Source organism: Canis lupus, chromosome 5, assembly GCF_011100685.1.
Source record: "Canis lupus familiaris isolate Mischka breed German Shepherd chromosome 5, alternate assembly UU_Cfam_GSD_1.0, whole genome shotgun sequence".
NCBI lineage: Eukaryota > Metazoa > Chordata > Mammalia > Carnivora > Canidae > Canis > Canis lupus.
In genome coordinates, this window is record NC_049226.1 from 17,706,249 (window position 1) to 17,719,781 (window position 13,533).

General features: G+C 49.2%; 1 protein-coding gene across 1 annotated transcript in view; it reads right to left on the reverse strand.

Moving 5' to 3' along the window:
• Window positions 1-2,674: 2,674 nt before the first annotated feature.
• LOC119876283 overlaps window positions 2,675-13,533 on the reverse strand; it is a 56,629-nt gene continuing 45,770 nt past the window's right edge. Inside the window, exons 3-4 of the mRNA XM_038535572.1 lie at window positions 12,311-12,398; window positions 2,675-5,125 (exon numbers count right to left, since the gene is read on the reverse strand). Coding sequence (XP_038391500.1) covers window positions 4,868-5,125; window positions 12,311-12,398 — 346 coding nt within the window. The 3' untranslated portion in view covers window positions 2,675-4,867. The remainder of the gene's footprint in view (window positions 5,126-12,310; window positions 12,399-13,533) is intronic.

Genomic DNA, 13,533 nt, shown 5'->3' on the forward strand with positions numbered 1-13,533 from the left:
TCCATCCTTCCTTCCATTCCTTCTCTCCTGCCTTGTCCCTCTCTTCTTCCTTTCTTCTTGCTTTCCCCTATTTTACAGGCACGATGAATTGTGAGCCTGTCCCATTTACCTTGGCCGGGTTGGCTGCCAGATGCCCTGGAGCTGAAATTAGGGCCTACCAGGGTAGGCATTTAGGGCTGCAAGCCCTGTGTACGCCTCCATCAGCCTCGCTCTTGATCCCCTGGAATAGTCCTTTGTTTTTCTATCCCCTCTTCCCATTTGCTTCCAAGGTATATCAGCTCACCCCATTTTACATATCTGTGTAAGCCACCATCACTCCTCTCTGGCACAAGGCAGATATAAGTAAGTACGTTAATAAATTAATTAATGCGGCTCAAACTGTGCTGCACACACAGATTATATTTACAAAGGAGTGCATTTACCAAGCTGGTACTGGAAGGCCTCCCAGGCCATATGGGCCTTGAGCTCAGAGTCTTGAAAGATGCATAAGACAGAGAGTTGCAGAAAGAAGTGGAGGAAGCAGTCCTTTTAATTTTGTCCCTTTCACTGAAATCTGACTCTGTATCTTCTGCTTCTTCCCTCAGGACCAGTGAAGCCAGTCCGCAGGGACTGGGCCTAATCTAATATCCCTTTGTGAATGTAAAGGCATCGAATAAAACAATGAATACATGAGAATCATAAAACGATGAAGGTAAGCACCAGAAGGAACCAGAGAAATCATCTCTGCTGAGCCCTTATATTACCATAAAGGAAATGAAGGGCCAGGGAGGGCCGGTCTAGTTCCTGGATCAGTTGGCCACTTAGAGCATGTTCCAGAGGGAGAACCCAGGGCCCCTAACTCCCTGTAGTCTGTGCCCTTCGTTGAACCCCGTGAAGCTAAGTAACTGCCCATTAGCCAGCCTGGGCTTCATCCTCACATCGGTATGCACTGATCACCTGTAAAACAAAGAAACGGTGGGTGGCACCTCCACTTACATAATTTCATCCTTTGTGGGGGTTCAGTAGAAGTAGGATTTGGGGCACTTTACTTAACCTCACTGTGCCTTTGTTTCCTCATCTGTAAAGTGGGGATGATAATAATTCTCTCAGGTTGTCGTGAGGAGGATGGAAGCAGAAAATACATATGAAGAACCTGCCAAAAAAAAAAAGAACCTGCCAAATAGTAGACACTCCCAAAAATTAGTTGTGGTGGTGGCGGTGGTGGTTTATTTCCCCATTTTACAAAGGAGAAGCAGCAGCCCAGGGCAATGCAGTAATTTGACCAAGGGAAGAGCAGAACCTCGGAGCTGCTCCAGAGCATGTACTTTCACTGTTCGGAATCACTGGGGTGTTAAAGAGCATAGGCACTTGGATTTCCCATTTCTCATTCTCGCCATCCCCATCTCCACCTTATCTCTGGCCTCCTCCTGATTCCACAGCCTGCCTCTGCCTGCCAACTAACACCGTCTTTACAGATACCATCTGCCCAAATGCCAGCACCAATACCAAGATGCCTACATCAAGGTTAATGCCAGAGATAGTAACCAAGGGAGATGGAACCATCTCTTTTGGGCTCCTCTATCTGGGACAATGCATGTGAGATTCTGATCAGAGGCTGGAGGATGTGGACAAAATAATTTTCTAAGAATCTCTTCAGGCTAAGGACTCCAATGATCTTATTTTCTTCCATCCCAAGCTTAGGCATCTAAATCTTGTTTTGGTGCCTTGGGTAGAAACACGAACATCTGGAGCCCTTGCTGAGTTCACACTTCAAAGCCTCAAAGCTTTGCCTGAACTACTTTGTTCATCTCCTCTGTTTTCCTGCTTGAGATATTGGCACACAGGAAGGGAAAGGGACAACCTGGTGAGAAAAGTGGACAGAACAGAGGGCACAGTAGACCACAGGCATTTTTCAGGTGCTGTAGGACTGCTGTCAGTCTTTACAATCATCAGCAAGGGGGAGAGGGAAAACTGGCTATTGCTAAGAGACTCTTGTGTTTACTCCACTGGCACACATTTTCTTAGAGACCTGACTACATTCAACTCCCCTCCCCACCATCCACCTCTCAGAACGTCAATGTCGGTTGATAGGCAGCTCTCTTCAGATGGTCATAACCAAGAGTGCAAGGCCCAGGACAGCTGAATTCTCCTGCCCCAGGCCAGTAAACACCATGACCAACCAAACATCAAGACTAGAACCCATGAGTTATCTAGGACCGGGCTAGACCCAGCATATCTTTCACTAGACATCTCCCAACCCCCGGCAGCCTGCACACATGAAGCATGTTTTGTGATATGGTGGGAAATAGCTACTGAGTAGCTCAGAAAGACTAACTCCATCCTACTTGAGCCTAAGAAATGCCCAGGGCATTCAAATACCTGAAGTGCAGCTCTTGGGTTGCCAATGCCCTGCCTAGTTAAGCAGGGATGTAAATATTAGCACAGGCATTATGTGAAAGGTCTTTAAAGAATACAAACCACCTGGCTGACCAGAAGATGGAGGATCAGAGAAGTCCAGCAGCATCCATCACATGAGAGGCCTCCCTCAATCTTACCTCACACCGTATATAAAATGCAACCCAAAAGGAACAGAGACCTAAATGCAAAATCTGCAACTACAAAACCTTTAGAAGGAAATATGAAAGAAAAGTCTTTGGGCTTTAGGTAACACCAACATTGTTATGCACAAAAGAAAAAATTGACAAACTGGATTTTATCAACACTAAAAACTTATCTTTCAAAGGCACTATCAAAACACTTAAAAGACAAGTCACAGACTAGGAGAAAATATTTCCAAAACACATATCTGACACAGGACTTCAATCTAGAATACATAAAGAACATTTAAAACTCAACAATAAGAAAACAAATCATCCATTAAAAAAAAAAAAAGAGCAACAGACATTGCACCAAAAAAGATACACAGATGGCAGACAATCCCATGAAAAGACATTCAATATTTTTAGTCATTGGAGAAATACAAATCACAATACAATCAGATACCACCGAAGACCTATTAGAGTGGCTGAAATTAGAAATAAATAAATGAATACCTGGCAATACCAAGTGCTGGGGAGGATGTGGGACACCCGGAACTCTATTTTTGTGGGTGAGAATGCAACATGATCTAGCCATTTTGGAAAACAGTTTGGCGGTTTCCTATAAAGTTAAATATGTACTTGTCATATGACCTAGTAATTCCAGTCTAAGTATTCACCATACAAAAAGAACTTATGCGCACACAAAACCTGTGTGTGACTGTTTATAGAAACTTTATTCATAATCACCCAAACTGGAAACAACCCCAATGTTCTTTCTCTAGTGAATAGGTATACAAAACTGTAGTTCATGTGCAATGGAATCTCACTCAGCAATAAAAAAAGAATGAATTACTGAACAATGGGGATGAATCTCAAATATATTATGCTAAGTGAAGAAGCCAGACTCAAAAGGCTATATACTATATAATTATATTTATAAGATATTCTGGGAAAGGCAAACTATAAGGACAAAAGACAGATCAGTGGTTGCCAGGGGCTGCAGGTGGGCAAATGACAAAGGACGCAAGGGAATTTGGTGGGGGGGGGGAGTTTGATGGAATTGTTCTATATCTTTATTGTGGGAGTGGTTTCGTGGTCTTATGCATTTGTCAAAACTCATAAATCTATGCTAGAAAGGGTTCATTACACTGTTGTAAATTATACTTCAATCAAAAAAAAAAATCCAAGAGCTCATTATTCTTGACAAACATAACCTAGAAGATATGTACTAAAAATTAGTATTACCATTTTACAGATGCGTAAATAAAGGAGTAGAACGATGGATTTGTCCAAGGTCAAGCAAGCAAAGTGTAGCTCCAAGACTGGCATCTAGGCCTCAGATCTCTAAGTGGCCATGGTCTTGGCCACCAGGCCATACCGCCTCTCACACTGGGGGCTTTTCTTTATTCTTGAGTATATTTTAGCTCACCCATTGAATTTTATCCGATTTACAGCTACGGTCTAAATCATAAGCATCTTATTTGCATTTCAAATACATGGGAATTACTTAGATATGTTGTATTCTTAAGAACATTCAAACAATAAAAGAATGCAGAGAGCAGAGAGTGGAATTCCCCCTTCCATCACACCTGCCCGTGCCCACACCCCCTCTCTAGGCGTGGTCTGTTGAGAGCTGTTGGATAGCCTTACACCACGAACATACAGGCTTACCTATGCACATCACATGCATTTCCAGTACCCTGCTCAATCTCTAGTCATGAAAGCCTGCTTGACTTGGAATCAGCCGAAAGCCATAATAAGTTCATACCCTTGCTCTGTCAGAGACTCGCTGTATGACCCAACAGAAGCTAGGTCGCATCTGTTTTTTCATTCTTAAAATAATATCCATTTTTAATAAGGATAGATCCCTTATCACATCGTTACAGTCCCGTAAATGCTATTTAATCCAAACATGTGGGTGAAGAGATGCAGCAGATAGCAGCTACGACTGGGAACACCAGGCTTCCATTTGGTCCGCCCCACTGGACGAAGGCGACTCACTCAGTCTCAGGTGTGTCTGCATTCAGCACCTTTTTTTTTTTTTTTTTAAGACTCCACTACACAATCCTAACAAGCAATCTGGGTCCTATGTCACTCAAGGTATGACTATAGGAATTGAAGGGACAGGAAATACTTAGCCTAGAGAAGTAAAGGCTCTTCTGGGATGTGAGCATTGGTTTAAAATATTTGAAGAGCTGTCATACAGGAAGAGAAGACAGATCTGTTCTCGGTTGCTTCAGGGCAGAGCTGGAATTAATCTGGATGTAGATTTTGTATTACAGAATAAAATTGTCCAGCAAAGGAGGAGCTGCCCATGAGGCAGTGGGCATCCCACCACTTTTGGGTAATCAAGCTGACACTGTGCAATCAACTGTTAGAGAAGCCAAAGCGACGCCCCAGCAAGCAGATCTGGGGATCTCGTGCTTCTCAGTACAGAGGTGCCCATCTTCAGAATAGACGTAGGTATACACGAAGCCTGGAAGAGGCGAGCAGGCCCCATCCATCTTCTCACGCTCCCCATTAGTTGCGCCAAGAATGGGGGTACGTGAAATGCATGCACACGGGAACCAAGGCCTCACGTAGAGAGATGGTTTCATCAGCTGGTCCTGCAATTGAGAAGGGGAGCAAAGGAGAGAATGTCCTGCCCTCCAAAAATGCAGACCTATTTGGATCCTATCTGAGGTCCCTTGGCAGCTGACACACATGCCCATCTGCCACACTGGCACGGTGCCCCCAGCAAAGGGAGCTGTGCTTCCTGCTGGTGGGCGTAGGTTCCAGGTGGCTGCATATGCCTGCAAAGGGGGGACCTTTGTCCCAAAAGGCACAGGGCTCTTGCAATTCCCATGCTAAGTCTCTGCCCTGCTTACTGCACACCAGTCCCACCAGAGGCGTGGAGGCAGCAGGGAGTTGCAGAGAATGGGAAGGGCGAGCCGAGACACTGGAGGGGCTGGGGCTGCCAAATGAACAGGCCTCGCCGCATCCAGCATGTTGCAGAGCCAAGACCACCCAAGGAACAACCAAATGGGCACTTGGAAGGAAAGGGCCAAGGCGCAAAGGGTACCTACTCAAAGGGCATCATGAGGGGATTGGGCCCTTGAGAGGGAGACGAGATGTTATCTGATGCCTTGGGCTCCATCGTACTTCTCCAGGAGTGCAGAGGAAGGGCTCTACATCTGGCCTTCTGTCTTGCCGGATGGCAGCATGTAAACCTGGGGTCACGTCTGCCCAACTGCACGGGAGTGTGTCCACCCCACATCGGCCTGCGTGTGTGTCTGTGTGTACATGCCCACGTCTGTCTGAGGGCTGCAGTAATTGCATATTGCTGATGCTGCAAAAGCACATAAAGGCCGGGCAGCTAATCCAATCATTCATGCTTCCCTTGTTCCGACTCTTGGATCTGATAGATAAAAATACCCAGGCAAATGACCAGTTTCATGGACTGTTTCCTCTTTTGTCAATACAAGGAATTGTGAGCTGTCATCTTGTCCCTCCTCTCCGGAGAGAGAACTCAAATATTTATGACCGGCTTTTATAACATTAATTGTATTTCTAATTGTTTTTCCCCTCTCCGCAGCATTGCTTGCCTCACCCTGGTGACGCTGGGCATTTCGGGGGTTTATGAAGAGTGGTTTGTCACAAATGAAATTCAGGAGGGGTTTTGAACGAGGCAGCCACATTTCCTGCTTAGTGGTCCTCTGTTCTGAAGCATGGGCGCTGGCTGGACGCCAAAGGCGACGTGTCCACCAGGCCCTGCAGGAAGGATGGGGCTGGCTCTGGCCTCCTCCTCCCCAGGGATCAGGAAGTCAGGGGCATCAGGCTTCAAGGGCAGCTCCCTGTGCACCAAGCCCAGCCCTGCCTCGATTTCTTCACCTGGAAAATCTCTCCTCCCTGCTCCCAAACTGCTGCTATGTCTTCTCTGGGCAAAGGGCCCTCTGAAGGCTGAAAACTGATTTTTAGATTTTCTGATCAATGAACGTGCAGGATGAGAGAGGTGTACTGGGAGGCGTGTTCGACTAGGAATTGGGAAAGCGGAGATCTGGTTATTTAATTATTCATTCATTCATTTATACATCAAACATGGACAGGAGCCTCCTGTGTGAGAAGCCTTGCCCTACATCCCGGGAATAACCCCAGTGCCTCCTGCATTCCCTAAGACCTATTACCTCTCAGGCCACAGCTGGTGCTTTTACAAAAAGGAGGCAGATCCCCAGGACACCTTTAAAGGGTTCCAAAGGACAGTTTGAGGAAGCAAAGCTCTGGACTAAGGGCTGGGAAGATTCTACTCTGCATCTTTCTAGTTCATGACCTCGGACAAGTCACTTGGACTTTCTAAGTCTGGACTTCTCCATCTGTAGGACAGGAATTAAAATGATCTCATACCCCACACTGATTCTGAGGAGTAGATGGATATCGTTGGGGTTGGGGGGAAGGCTGTCTATAAACTACATGTGCAACAACCTACAGAAGTAAGAAATCAGGGTACCTGGGTGGCTCAGTCAGTTAAGCATCTGCCTTTGGCTCAGGTCATGATCTCGAGGTCTTGGGATCGAGCCCCATGTCCGGCTCCGTGCTCAGAGGGGAGTCTGCTTCTCCCTCTCCTCTGCCCCTTCCCCTGCTTGCTCTCTCTCTCTCTCTCTCAAATAAATAAATAAAATCTTTAAAAAAATAAATCACTATTAATAATAGTCAGAGAGCCCTAGCTAACTCTTCCGGTGTCCCTATGCAAGGTATAAAATGAACAGAAAGAAATGATGTTGGAGAAGGAGATACCTATTGACTGCCCCCCTTTCCAAAGGAGGGAGAGAAATGTTCTCTCCTTAATCTTGGGAGTGTCTCCCCCCTGAGACTTGGATCCAACTAGCCACCACCGCACAGATAAGGGACTCAAGCTCAGAAGTAGCTGGAATAACAGTCAGAGTTTTACTGTACGGTGAACTCACCCTCAGGAGCAATCTTTGACCGCTGGCAAAATAAGTCATCTCAGCCTGGGGGAGCTAATCAAGGTCACAGAGCCCCAGATCCGACGCCCAGCCAGGGTTCCAGGATGCTGGTTGGGATGCTCCACAACCATCTCTGCAGATGGCCCTAAAGGGACAGTTGCTGTTCCCGTGGGGCTGTCTCCAGACCAGAAAAGGATATTCCTCAGCTGGAGAGGGCAGCGTGGGGCAGCAGCAAAGCATGGAGAGAGTGTGGCTCCCCTTGGGGCCACCCCAGGCCCAGCCTCTCCATGTCTCCTTCTTACTGTCCTTCCATCCAGTGGCACTGGACCTTAATTTGTGACCATGGTGGTATGGGAGGTATAATGATCTGCGCAAGCAGGGATGGGAACTCGGACAATCTATGTGACCTTGGATCGGTCTCTTTTCTGAACCTGGGGATTTTACTTCTTAATTGGTAAACAGGTAGTAGCAATAGCAACTATCTCGCAGGCTTACATGGATCGTCCGAGGTAATATTATGTGAAGTTCTTCACAGAATGGTAGGGCCTAGAGGAAAGCATATGGGACCTGAGGTCACAAGACTTGGATTTAAGACCCTCCTGTTCTCCCTGCCTAAGGCCCAAGTGAAGTCCTTTAATTTCTCTGAATTGCATTTCCTTTATCTGCGGAGTGGAAATAGTGAAATGATATCCACCTGAGAAGGTGGGGAGTATCAAGGAAGATACTCAAAGCCTCTGATGAACCAGAAGTGCATTTCAAGGTTAGGGAGTGCCTTTCTGATGAAGAGACTGAGGGCCAGGGAGGGCCCCTAGTTTGCCCAAGGCCACGGCTTCTGTGGAACCTGAACCCAGCCAGAATGCAGCTGGACCCTGATGGCCAGGGGGTCCCCCGTTCAGTCCTGCCCTCCAAGGAGGACGGAGCCTGCCTCCCCTGACAGCCGGAGCTTGCCGCACAGGCCTGCTGGCAGCCACCCTAACCAAATGCGGGGGGTGGGGGTCATTTTACATCGATTTGAATGCTGCTGTTTATATTTGCCTTCCCTCAGGAGTTAACTAGAGTCCTTCTAGCATTGATTAGCTCTATCTGGTTTCCTAATGGAGTAAACACAGGGCCCCTTGGAAATCGACTAGAATTTAACAAATATACCCCTTACAACACCCAAATCAGCCACAGGAAACAGCATTTACAAGTACAGGCCACCTCTGCCTGAACCCCCAGACGGGAATGCCCTGTGACTTTCCCTTGGGGGAGCTGAGCCGCTCGGAGCAGAACTCAGGAATCGGTGGGAACGCTTATAGTTTTTCCTTTTTAATTTTGAGACAGGACTGGTTAATTTGAGCCTCATTGTGTCCGGAGACAAATATGTGTTGATAATGGCAAGACCTACCAGGGGCTGAGCTCCTGCCAGCTCTGGGCCCCCAGAGCTCCTCTGAACTGGTTGGGCTCCCTCTGGGGGCCTCTCCCCACCCCCATGCAAGGGGGCCACTCTGAGGCAGGCCCCCTGGAGCTGGGATGGGGCCTTCCATCCTTCCCTACACCTAAAGTGAGTCTTCCCCTCTGGGGGTCAGCCTCGGACCTTGTCTCCCTCCCCCCCGCCAGCGCTCCTTCCCTGGGCCTCCCACCCAAGCCTGTGGCAGTCCTGGGCCCGCACCTCACCTTCCCCAGCACCTCACCTCCCCCAGCCCAGCCCCAGCCACCAGGCTTTCAGCTGCCTGCTCCAGGCAGCACCTGGTGGCTTCAGCTCTGCTCTCAGAAGACCAGAGCGATGGTGGAGGAAGGAGGAAGGCCGGGCAACAGTCGGGGTGGGGGGGGTGGTGGTCACCTGGGCTTCTGTGCACCCTGCAGGCAAACTCCAGGCTTCGGGCCTGTGTTCTGACCTCCCCAGCTTTCTGAAACCAATCATTTTTTCATTATGCCTTTGAGTTGCTGGCGTGTGTGTATGTGTGTGTGTGTGTGTGTGTGTGAATGGCAGTAAAATAAATCAGCAGCAGAGAGCCCCGGTATCAGTAGGTTGGGAATAACCTCTGGCTTGGCCTCTCCGTGATGTGGAGCTGATCTGGGAGAGAGCACCCCGCTCTCTTCCAGCGAACAGCATGTTGCACCCATCCCTTCTAGGCAAGTGCTCCCTTTGAGGCCTCCTCATCTCTGGAGCAGCCTCCAGAGCCGAGCTTCCCAGCATGTGCAGGTCGCTGGAGCCTCCTTCAGAAACCAGGCACAGCCTGGAAGGTGGGAGCTGGGGTGGGGGAGGCGGGCATTGACCTCTCTGGCTGGGGGCCAGCCCTGCCTGGGCTCCCGGTGCCCCGGCACTAATCCACCCCCGTGGCTGCCCGAGGAGCCACACAATCGCCGTATTGAGCAAAGCTATAAATTTCAGCCAGGCCGACCCTGGGAGGAGGCAATTACCTTCCAAGGAGGCTCCCTCTGGACGGACTGCTTCCAGCACAAGGGGGCCTTTCATGGCCACTCGGTGCGGGGCCACGGGTTACGGGGCGGCCCGTGCAGCGGAGGCGGCTGAGCGCACCCCCGGCGACCCCTTACCTCCCCACTAGTGCCCCCCCCACCCTGGAGGGCCACGGTCACACAAATAAAACACTCAGGCTTGGAAGGAGACTATTCGGATGACCGCTTCTTTGTTTCCCCCAAGTTTTGGCCTCAGCCCAAGATCGAGGGGAGAGAAGGATGGAGAAGAATGAATAACTATATCACGCAGGCCTTTTTTAAGTGATGACACACCAGGAAATGTGGGGGGGGGGGTGCCAGGGGGAGGGGGAGAAGAAGAGGGGAGGGAGGAAGGGCTCTTTCCTCTTTACTGGGGGGAAATTGCTACATTTTCTAATAACAAGTAACTAGAAAACAGCTGAACCTGAAAACTTCAAACTTCAATCAAAGTCACTCTCCGAGAGGAGTAGGTGGTTGGCAAAGCCTAGGAAATAAGAAGGAAAAAAAAAAAAAAAAGAACAGTTGGTCTAGAATTAATCAAGATATTAATATTAGAAAAGGTAGCAGGGCAGACGGGCCGTCCCCAGGTTGCTGTGGGGTGAAGAGCCCGGAGCTGGGGCCGGGGTCTGTCCTGAGGCCCACACGCCCCTCCCCTTCTCCCTTGGAAAGGCTCACGCACTGGGGATCAGACCTCCATTGGGGAGAGGTCAAAGCAGTGTTTCAAAGCCTGCCTTCCCAACGGCCAACCACCTCGGCCTCCTCCCTGCTCACACTTCTGCACAGTGGCAGGCCAGCAGCGTGGGCCGGGACATCTGTCCCCAGGGGCAAGTACCCATGGGGCAGTGTTGACTGACAGGCCCCAACTTACAAAGGGACTTGTTTGGTGGGGAACAGACGCCTGGGCTCCCCGTGGCTGTCAAGCCATTCCCTCACTCTCAACACATTTAAACTAAAAACCCAAGTATATTTATTCCCTAGTAGACCTGATACACTCCAGTGCTCCTGCCAACTTGCTTTGCAACTTTGTACACATCAGATCAATGTGTGCAATTTAGCAACAGAGAAATGAAGACTTTGGTGAGCTTCGGGGGGGTGGGGGTGGGGTGGGGGCAGTCAGGCAGTGGGCTGGCTTCCGACTCAGGGCCCCGCAGGCCCCCCTGCTAAACCTCACCTGCCCTCACCTGCCTCCACCCGCCCCATCGTGATGTCCGAGCCTTTACAAGGAGAAGAGCCGGTTTTCAGCCGTGGACGTGAAGGACGGCTCTTCCACGTTCACCTTGGCCAGGCGAGAAACTGGCACCTCTTTTCATGTGCCTCACGTATAGAACGTGACCATGACCATAATAAGTTCATATAAAATCCCATCTGCATGTCCTGCCCTGAAGGGCACCACCTAAACTCACGTCCCCACCCCCGCCCACCCCAAAGCCCCCAATTCCTCAGCAGACACAGGAAACCTGGGGACAGGTGACATAATGTTGAGCAAATACAGCTGCTATTTACCTTCCATCCATTTTCCTGACTATTCTTAGAGGACTTAAAAAAAAATTTGAAAAAAAAAATTGAACTCATTTCTGCCGTGGAAGGAGGTTGCTGGATCCCCTGTGTTTAAGAAAGTGATTCTAGTGGGTTTGGGGGGTTCTTTCTCCACGGTCCCACCCTCTCCTTCAAGGAGAGAACTCAAGGGGAGAAAATGGCCTCAGCTCTGCCAGCTGGTGTCAGAACAGTAAATGGAAAACGTGTTTACATAAGTTCCGCCTGTAAACTCCCCCAACACCAAAGCAGAGCCTTTTGCCCACTTTTCACGCACGCCCTCAGGCTGAACATTGCTCCTTTCTTCCACCAAACTTGCTCTTGATGATCATTTTCGTCTGATTTCACTAGAACAGTGACACCAGGGAGAGGGGCCTGGCGGATTTTGCTTGCAGCTCCACAGCCCTGCTGGGAAGGGCAGGAATGCCCAGCCCGGCTCTAGGCGAAGCAGCATGTACTCTGCACCTGCTTGGTCCTGGGCTCCCTTAGTGCTTTTGTGATCACCACCACCGCCCTGCACCAGCATCACCTTCTCCCCCTACCAACCCCTCCCCAGCCCCAGCTCCCCAAACCCCAGATGGGAACATCAGGAACCGGCCAAATTGGGTGGTTTCTCCCAAGGTCATACACTAGGGGAGTGACCGCTAGGATTCAAATCCAGACTCCCGGGCTCCAACACGAGTGCTCGTTCCCTGAAAGCACCACCATGCAGAGGAAAGAAGAAGGAGCTCCGGACAAACGCGGATGCCAAGCCTAAGTGAAATGTGGTGCTAGCACTTGCTAATGGCATGGCCTTGGACAATTCCTCTCTCTGTGTCTCTGTGTTCCCATCTGCAAAACCGACGTTCCACCACGTCCTAGGGGGGTTGGGAGGATTACCTGGGTTCTCACCTGACAGCCCGGCATGGTGGCAGGCCTGAACCATGTACAGACAGACGTGGCTTCTCTCCCTCCTCGCTTTTCTCCACTTTAGAAGAGGGAAAAAAAAAAAAACTGAAGATGTTTGGTTGTAGTTTAACAGTGCCTCTTCGCCAAATGCACACATCCATGTGTTTGCAAACTAGACCAAGGAGCAGAACGTTTCTACTCCCACCTCCCCTAGAGGCTCCCCATCCAACCGCTCCCTACTCACTATCCCCGGTAGGGGTGACCACCAACCTGACTTGTCACACTGTAGGCTAGCGTTACCGGCTCTGACTCTCATGTAAATGGCATCATACGGCAGGTCCTCTCTTGGGTCTGGTTTCTTTTCTTCACCATTGTATTTGTGAGATGCATTCATGCCTCTCATTGGCTCCCATTCATTCTCTCCCGTCTATGTAGTACCCCCAGAGTGTGCATATACTCGGTTTATTTGTCCATTCCATTGTTGATAGCTAGCTGGATGGGTTTCAGCACTTAGCTCCTAACTAACGTGCTGTTCGGGACATCACGTGTGTGTCTTTTGGTAAATGCACACACGTCTAAGCTAGCCATGACATCCGTATGTGAGTACTGCCAAACTCTTCCCAAGTGGTTGTTTCAATTCACTCTCCTACCAGTAGCGTTTGACAGTTCTGAATGCTCCCCATCCTCCCCAATACTTGGTATTGTCCGTTTTATTCTCACCATTCTGCTGAAAATGTGGTGATATTTCACTGTGATTTGAATGGATGTGCCCCTGATTACCAGAGTTGAACACCTTTTTATATGTTTATTGGTCCCTGGAAGATCTTCTTTTTTTTTTTTTTTTAAGATTTTATTTATTCATGAGACACAGAGAGAGAGAGAGAGAGAGAGAGAGGCAGAGCAGAGACGTAGGCAGAGGGAGAAGTAGGCTCCCCATGGGGAGCCTGATGCAGGACTCAATCCCAAGACTCCAGGATCACAACCTGAACCAAAGGTAGACGCTCAACCGCTGAGCCACCCAAATGGCTTGGAGATCTTGGAGATATTCTTTGGAGAAAGGCCATTTCAAGTCTTTTGCCCATTTTCTTATTGAATTGTCTGCCTTTTTCTGATTGATTTGTACGGCTCTCCACATATTCCGGATGTAAGTCCTTTGATGGATATATGTTTTGCAAATATCTTCTCCAACTCTGTGGCTTGCCCTTTTGCTTTCT